This window comes from Thalia democratica, chromosome 9, assembly GCF_965202585.1.
Source record: "Thalia democratica chromosome 9, ktThaDemo2.hap1.1, whole genome shotgun sequence".
Classification (NCBI taxonomy): Eukaryota; Metazoa; Chordata; class Thaliacea; order Salpida; family Salpidae; genus Thalia; species Thalia democratica.
In genome coordinates, this window is record NC_139173.1 from 1,739,701 (window position 1) to 1,748,986 (window position 9,286).

At 25.6% G+C, this 9,286-nt stretch overlaps 1 protein-coding gene across 1 annotated transcript; it reads right to left on the reverse strand.

Annotated features, from left to right (window-relative positions):
- Positions 1 to 2,715: 2,715 nt before the first annotated feature.
- LOC145844212 (progestin and adipoQ receptor family member 3-like) lies at positions 2,716 to 8,937 on the reverse strand. The gene is made up of 3 exons (XM_082951585.1): positions 8,472 to 8,937; positions 5,299 to 5,467; positions 2,716 to 3,831 (listed from the first exon to the last, which is right to left on the reverse strand). Exons 1-3 carry the CDS (start codon positions 8,848 to 8,850, stop codon positions 3,528 to 3,530), a joined length of 852 nt encoding a protein of 283 aa, XP_082807711.1. The 5' UTR covers positions 8,851 to 8,937; the 3' UTR covers positions 2,716 to 3,527.
- Between the last annotated feature and the right edge of the window lie 349 nt (positions 8,938 to 9,286).

Genomic DNA, 9,286 nt, shown 5'->3' on the forward strand with positions numbered 1-9,286 from the left:
GGGGTAAACATGCTAATTACCTTCCAAAAAGGGGTAAATTTGGTAATATCCTTTCAAAAAATGGTAAAACTTTTAAAAAGGTTAAGAACCGCTGTTTTAGATGTTTACTAATTCGCGTTTAAATAATAAAATATTAAAAGAAAGTGAACATTTTTATGTCAAAACAAATAACTAACAATTAAACTAGGGCTTTACAAAAAAATATGAAGTAGTATTTATCTTAACTTTATCATTTACTAAAACTATTTTTTTTCAATTCACTGAAAACTTTATTAAAATTAATGAAATTCAATATTTGTTTACTTTATATTTGACACAGAAGTGTCGGAATATTTTAAAATAAAAAAATTTAAATAAAACATTAACAATTTCAGATTGAGACAAAAACGTGTTTCGGAATATTATTAAATTTATTTAAATTTTATCAATAATCATTATAAACTTTTACTTTAAGGATTTAATTTATTATAAATAACTTATTAAAACTAACTTTGTAGTAAAAATAAATTCATAGATCTAAAATTAAATAAAAAATTAATAAAAATTCAAAATACTTTTTCGTATGTATCAAAAAATATATATCAAAAAACTATCATAAAAACTCTTAAATTTGAACTACATAAACTAACTTGTAAGATTATCTACTTTGCTTTCTAAATCTTCTATCTTTCTAGTGAAAACCTCAAGTTTATCCATAATTAATACCACAAGCTACAAATGTATAACTTCTTTAAACAAGCTATAAATATATAACTGCTGTAAAAATTTTACAAATACACAATTGTCGTGAACATTTTACAAACATATAATTGCTTTAAAAATATGCTATTAAAATCTTGAAAGTTTATTTTAACTCGAATACACTTTATATACTAAACATTTACAACAAAAACAAAACATATAACTACTAATTAAAACTAACTTTGGTTTATCAGACTGCTTTTCATTTAAACTTTTATTTAATTCACAATAACAAATAAATTTAACTGCTATTCAAAATTTATGCACCAAAAAACACTACCAGAAATCAAATATTAAAGTTTTAATTGTAATAGGTTAAATAAAAAAAAAAAGGTAAAGATTAATTTTAAATACAAGTGTTGTAGAGTACTTATTCATCACCTAATATGAAAAGTACGAATGCAGTAAACAAAATACTTGAAAACCGCTAAATCTAATTATAACTTCAAAGCTTTTGAAAATTGCTGTTTATACTGAACTCAAAATATTTTGCACAATAAGTAATATCTTTGTTAACATTTTGTGTTATTTGAGTAAATTGGACACTTAAAATGGTTTTATGAGCTTTAAAGGGTTGCAAAACTGATTTTATCTATCAATTTAAAAGTTCTTGATATTTTAAATTGATTTGTAGTACTAAACAAAAAAATTTAAAATAAAAATTGTACATCTCGGGCTGAAAAATTTAACGATACCTTATAAAAAAACTCAAAACTTAACATTTGTTGAAAATTAGTTTGTTTTATATATAAACATTTAAGCTTTAAGAATATGTATTTAATCTAATAACTTGAACATTAGAAAACTAACTGAATTTCACAAAAGAATCTAAGTTCAATAAAAGTGATAAAACTTCAAGCACTAACCAAACACTTATTTCATCGAATTAATGTTATTTGAAAAAAACAGCTACATAGTACTACTTACTGAACACTGGTAGTTATAAAATGAACGTTTTAAATTTTTAACTTTCTGTACATAATGTAAAATTATTTTACTTACAAAAAAATTAAAGTTGTTAACCTTTTAAACTTAAACACTTAATATTAACAATAAATAATTACTAAAAAATAAATTCTTAGTGATACGCACACTTTTATTTAGCTACACACAAAGCTAATGTATCAGTACTTTATAACAATAACAAAAGCTTTTTGTACTTTAAAAGTAAAAAAGACATAAAGTTAAATAAATAAAAAAAGTAAATTACACTTTACAAATAACTTTACTGTTAAAATTTAAATTTTTGGTTATTACAAAGACAAAATAACACTTTAAAAAATATGACAAAAAAAAACACTTAAGGCTTCAAATTACAATTGTATATAATATGTAGGTAGATTAAAATGAAAAATAGCATTTGTGCATAAAAGAATTTGAGCAGTAAAATCAGCTTGTATAAAGAATAAAATAGCTTTGAAGTTATGACTAAATGCAGTTATATAAACTTCTGTTGTGACTAAACGTTTAAGAAAAAAATATTTATCATAAGACTATGAAAACCTTTATAAAACACAAAACTAAATTTAACACTAAAATATATCAGAAACAAACAAATTTATGAGTTTTTCATGGCTAAAGTAATTAAATTTGTCATGGGTGAGACCATTGGATTAAAATAAAATGAACAACTTTCTTTTAAAAAAATCAACAATTTTCTTTGGTAAATAAAATAGCAACAACCACATGTATAGTAATAAAAATAAAGACACTTTATAATATAAACTTTAAAATGAGGTCTAAAGGTATATTTGCGTTTAAATATGAATATGAAATTTTACATAAAAAAGTACACATCTTTTAAGTTATGCAAAAAAGAAAATGGATATACGTTTTATGAAGCATGTTTCTCACAAAATCAAGTACATGGATTAAAATAATAAAAAAAGCATAAAACTAAAATTATTTAACAAATATTCTTTAGACATAGATAATTTGTAAAACTATTTTTCCATGTACGAAACAACTCTTAAAAGGGCTTACTCTCAAATTTAATATTTGTACAAGTACTAATTATAATGTTACATGAAAACGTACAAATTGGTATTTAAACGTAGATGAAAATTTAAAAATTTACCCACTTATTATGAGCAAATTGTATGAGGTTAATTCTTGCACATTGTTTCTTACGAAAAAATATCTTTACTTATTTAGAAAACTTGATAAAATTCTAAACAGTTTTCTTCTGAGTATGCTTGCAGTAAAAAATACGGCTGTTTTTATTTACATTTATTTTGACCATTGTTAATTGTACAAAGTATTCTTAAAATTTTGTTTAATTTATAAGAAATAAACCGAAACTATTGATTGTAAGTAAACATAACTACATAAAAACTATTACACTAAATTATATTGAATAAAAAAGTAATCAAAAAAAACAATAAGGTTGTCCAATAAAGGTACTTTGATAATTGAGAACAATTGATTAGGGTTTGTATAAATTTTTTTTTTCAGAAAAAACATTTTTTAGCTTGTTTCGGTAATGTTAACATTAGTTGTGAAAAATTTAATAAACTTCAAAAATTCCTGCAAAAATGTAACAGTTACAAAAAAGACACTATTGAAAACAAATTGCCCTTAAAACCTAAAACTAAACCTTCTTTTTAAATTTTTAAAATTACTAAAGGTCAATTCTCCTTATAAGACTGATATTTTTTCTAACACCTTCATTAAGTTTAAATTCGAAAAAAAAAGGTTCTTAACACCAGTTCAGTGGAAATTAAAACTTTACAGTCTAACAATAGGTCACCAACAAACACAACATCACTTATTGTTTCCACATGTTCCTACAAACGACACTTGGCTTCGTGCCTGTACTCGAGCATGCTGATGTGGAAGCTCCTCCAGTACAAGAGGGCGCCTGCTATCATGACGTGCCACAGGTTGTGCGACTGCCCGCAGTAGTCGAACCACCCGGGAAAGTACCGTTCGGGGAAGCACGTCCAGTAGAAGGAGAAGGTCGTCCCCAGCAGCAGGTAGAAGTTGAGGATGCCCGGCAGGACTATGTTGGACTCGGCGGGCGTCAGGATGGAGCACCAGTGGAGGAGGGGAATGCAGCCCATGAAGACGAGCAGTATGAAGTGAAGCGATCTGTTAAGAGTTTCAGTTAGTCAATATAAATGCCTGAAAATTTTAGCATGCTAGCAAATGCGACTACAAAATTTTTTGAAATAAGAAATAGTATAGTAACAATACTGGTTGTTTTATTTTACCAACTAGAGTATGTATAAATCCTAAGTACAATAGTAGAAGTATTAAAAGAAGTGATTATAAAAATAACATATATTATGAATACTAATTATATGGAATTTAAAGGTCTTTAAAAATTGTATAAAAATAATTTTTAAACAACTTATTCTACTCAGGGATCTATAAAAAAACATATACATGGTTAAACTAAGTATGGCAATGAAGAATCTTAACAAATACTTAAAATTTTGGTTTTATATTTTACTATTTCTATAAATACAAAAAATCGAAAGACTTGGAAAGTGAAATGATTCAAATGAAATGATCAAAAATTAAAAATACCGAAAAGTTTATTTCTCAGAATTTATCAAACAGAATAAACAAAATACATTATTGTTGGAAAAGTTATAATAATAAAATAAAATTATTTGTTGTTACTAACATTATGCCTCTTATTTGTATTAAATTTTTAGGGGAAAATAATTAAATTCTTTGCAACAAAGGTATAAACTTATTAGATAAATGATGTTTCAAAATGATAACTAGAAGTCAAACATTGAGCTACCTTTTAAAAACAAACAAATTATAGATTGACAGGCCTTAAAGGATATAAGAATTAAAGGTTTAGCTACATAGTTTAATCAGCTTTAAATTAAAAAAAAATTATGTCAAAAGTATAGTTGACTACAAAACAAAAGCTAATTCAAAACACGTTATGTACATTCGAAAGTTGATAAAAACGACTTTAAAATAGTTACACCCGAATAAAAACAAAGGGTTGATCATGCCAATTCGATCATCAGACCACAAACTTCAGTAGACTGAGACCGGTTTCGTCCTTATTAGGACTCATCAGTCAGTCACTTTGATCAACCCTTTTTAAACTTCAGCTTGTCTCACGGCAAACGAAAGTCCAGGCTTCTGCTCTGCAGACTTTCGCCGATGTTTTTTGTTGACCCCAATAAAAATCAATAAATATATTTAGTTATTACATTTATCAAGTTTACATCCAAGTAACACCATGGTTGCCAAATTTTTTTGAGAAATTTCTTCCAGGTTTTTGAAAGTACACGTTTTTGGGTCTATTTTTAGTTTAAGTAAAGTTAAAGGTTAAAAACTTTGTTAGTAGTATTCAAATTAAAATTTTACTAATTAAAAGTAAAAATTGTTTAAAATTCCAGGTTTTCCAAAGGTTTTTTAGAGATTTTTGTTCAAAATTCAAGGTTTTTTCCAAAAATTTATACATTCCAAGTTTTCCAGGTTTTTTTAGCCTAAATTGTCAAAATTGTTCAAGCAGCCCTGTTATATGAAGGTTGTGAGATTACAAACAATAGTAAAAATTAAAAAAAAAAAAAAAACAACATTTACCTGTATGTAGAATTTTCTTCTGAATTATACGAGGGTTGCATCATTACTGCCATGGAACCACCAATCACTGAACAGCAAGATGTCATGTAACTGTACAGCAAGTTTGTGTGGCAGTAAAAAGCAGTGTATATGCCTACTATGAAGCAACCTAGTATTGCTACACAGATTCCTGAAAGTATATTGTTTTGTGAAATATATATGTTTGTTTGTTTGAATAGAATGCAGTGTATATGCCTACTATGAAGCATCCCAATATTGCTACACAGATACCTGAAAGTATATTGTGTTGTGAAATGTACACATTTGTTTGTTTGTTTAAATAAAATGCAGTGCATTTACCAAGTTAGAAGCAAACTACTTATACCTGAGTTAGTAAAGTTTTGCTGAATATCTGTAAACTTTCTAAGTGTATATTTATTTAAGTAAAAAACTGTGTATATATTTATATTTTAAATAAACCTACTTTCAGTATTTAAAATATATTTTATTTACAATTTTTAAAATTTTAAAATGTCTGAAAAAATATTACAGTTTTTAGGACACTGCTAAAACTTAAGAATTTGAATTAAGTTATGTGCAAAACTATTTTGCCTTTTAAGCAATTTAGAATAATGTTTCGAAACTTAATTGTAGTAGCATAGTTTATAAAAAGCATGAAAACTAATTGTTTACTAGGACATGCTAAATTGAATTATTCATATTAAAAAAAAACTTCCAAACAGTTTAATCATTATTTTAAAGTTTTCTTAGACAATTATATCTTTTATTTTTGTTTAAATTGCTTTGCTGAGTATGGAACATAACTAAAAAGCTCAATGAATTTTTGTAACACTGTACTTAAAATGGTGACATGACCGCATAGATTGCAAGAATATTCTAGATGTTTAAAAAACCACAGTCTAACATTAAGCTCTTTCATTTTGGACAAACTTAAAAGGATTATCCTAATTATAATATTTGTTGAACTAAGTTTAAAAAGCCCATATATATAGCATATACTTAACTTTAAGAACTTCAGGGTTGTAAAAAAGTGAAAACCTAATTTTTTTTTTTAATGTTAAGTGCATAGAGTTTTTTTTATTAAATTTAAAAGTTTAAGTTGATAATTAAATATAATTCTTGCATTAAAACTGTTTGAAAGTTAAGTTTTAATAGGTAATTTAAATGTTTTATATTTTTCTAGTAATCCTTGCTAATAGAATTAAATTGAGATGTTATATATAATAGTTAAAACATTTTTCTTTGTAATCTAGTTTGCACAGAGCTTTTTTTTTGAATGACCAAGTAAAGTAAGTTTACAAAATTTGAGCAATAATGGTATTTAAAAAAACTGCAGGTTTACAAGATGTAGCTTTAAAATATTACATTTAAAACCAAACATTTATTAATGATTTACAAAACAAACCATGAGCAAGTAGTAAATTTTATAAAAATATAAACTATTTTAAAAAGTTGTAGGGGAAGCACTTTCCTTTGAAATTTAGTCTTGTTTTTACATAACTAAGGGCATAGGGGGGATCCACCTTGAATTTTACAAGTTGATCTTATTTTATAGAGTTTTATCTGAGCAATCAGACATTTTTAATTGCTTGAAAAAATTCAAAAAAATTTCGAGATATGAGCAATCGAAGTTGGTGACCTCAATAGGTTCTTAATAAAAGGCACGAACTAAAACCGCAAAAAAAAGACCATTTTACTAAAAATCTATCTCTTCCTTCATTTTTCAACCAATCTTCTTCAAATTTTCACAGAAAGTGTATTATTAAATTAAAAAGATTGAATGCAGAATTTTTTTTAATTTTGAAAAATGAAATTTTTATTGAAAAAAAACCACCAATTTTTTTTTTTTTTTTTTTCTAAAATTTTTATTTTTCAATATTTTTAAAATTCCAACATTCAAAGTCTTTTAAACTATAAAAGGAATGTTTCCTGAAATTATAAGGTCTCTAGCTCAAAAAATGAAGGAAAAGATAGATTTTTAGTGATTTTTTAAATTTCCAAGAAAATTGACCTTGAAAAATTTGCGGTCCAAACGTTTGTATTGGAAAACTCACTAAAAATTATAATATTTCAAAAGTTAAATAAGATTTTTTAATTCTATAAAAACTGGCTTGTAGATTGTACTTCAAGCTTTCATATAAGATCATATGTTATTTTTAGTGTAAAAAAAAATGTCGGACCCCCCTATGCCCTTAATTAAGCTATCAGTTACTTTTTACCACTTAAAAAATTCCAAGTAACTTTTGAGATATAAGAGATCAAAGTTGGAGAATTTTAATTTTTGGTCAATAATTTTTACTAAACATTTAAAAAAAAATCTGCTTCCTATAAGTTGCATAAAATTAAAAAAGAATTTCTTGAAAACTTGAAGAAAATTGATTTATAAATGAAGTTATATTTTTAGATTTTTAGTGAATTTTTTATAATTTTGAGAAAATCAGCCTTGAAAATTTTTAATTCAATACGGTTGTATCAGATTTTACAAAACTGTTCTCAAATTTTTATTCTTTATTGTCTTTTTTTAATTCTATAAATAGTATCTTATAGTATATACTCAAGCATTCAAATAAAAGCCAATGTTAATTTTTATCTAAAAAAATATTGGAGCATTCTATGCCCCTAAATTAAGCTATAAAACATATCAAACTTAATTTAGTAACCTAGCAAATATATATGTACTTTTTGGTATATAAGATTATAGGTTTAACAATAAAACAATTACAGTAGCAAAATAGAGTTGTGGTAAGGGTAAGTTAAAAGATTTACCTTAATATAAAAACATATTTATAAATTAATTTATTATTTATATTCAAGTATATGGTTAATAAACAAATTTGTTTCCTGATTGTTTTTTTATGAAGTAATATTAACATATATTTTCTACTGAACTAAAATGATTGAAAACATAATTTTTCAAATCAAGCCTATATAAACAACTAATTGCTGAATAGGGTAACAGTTCAAAAATAAATATAAATAATAATAACATCAAAGTTTAAATAATATCTGAGAGATTGTTAAATCAAGGTAAATGTAAATAAACATTTCAATCATGTTTTAACACTAAAAATCCAACTTATGTAAAAGTTAATGTAAAACCATACAAGAGAAAAAGCAAATGGTATATAAGACAAGGCTTAAAAATTTTATAATAAATAACAAACAACTCGTACCTGCAATGTCAGCTGACAGGTAGTTGCAGACAACTCTTTCCTCCTTGTGAGCGTTGAAAGTGTGGTACATTGCCGACAGAAACATGCACGCTTGACACCCCACATGGAAGATACCAAAAGCCAGGTGGTCACCAAACACCCCCTCATACTTTGGAATCCACACAAAATGGTCGTTTACCGACAAGTAGACCCACAAGACCAGGGCTGCAACGTGCGACCAGATGTTGAAAAACTCGTTTGAGAGGACTACGAGGCTGATGAAGCACTGTTTGACAGTCAAGTACGCTCTGTAGCCTCTCAAGATGTAGGGGTTGAAGCGTTGAAACGTGGGCACTTCTTTTATGTTGTACAGTTTTATGTTTGTCAGCCGTTGACCCATGGTACAATCAAGTTGTTTTGTTTTGATGAAGGTGTTGTTAAATTAAAATTTGGTGAAAAAAAAGCTAAGCCATTTATGTACAGTTGTTGGTCTGAAAAATAAATAGTTTAATATTATCTAAAGATAATACTTTAGTAGATGTATAATAATTAAAACAGTGGTTGATTAATGAATAAAAATAAAAAAATATTTAATTAATTAACAAGTAATCTAAGATTAAGTAAGTACGCAGATTAGAAAAAATCAACAAGTAAATAAATAAGTAAAAAAAAAAAACTTAAAACAAATTAAGTTCTTAAAAACAAAACAAAATAGTACACTGATTTATACTATTAAATAAATAATAACTAATGTTTGTTTTTTTTTTTACTTTCTTTACTCACAATAGACTACATTTATTTTTAAATTAAAGCACTCTACTACTTTTTACAAACAT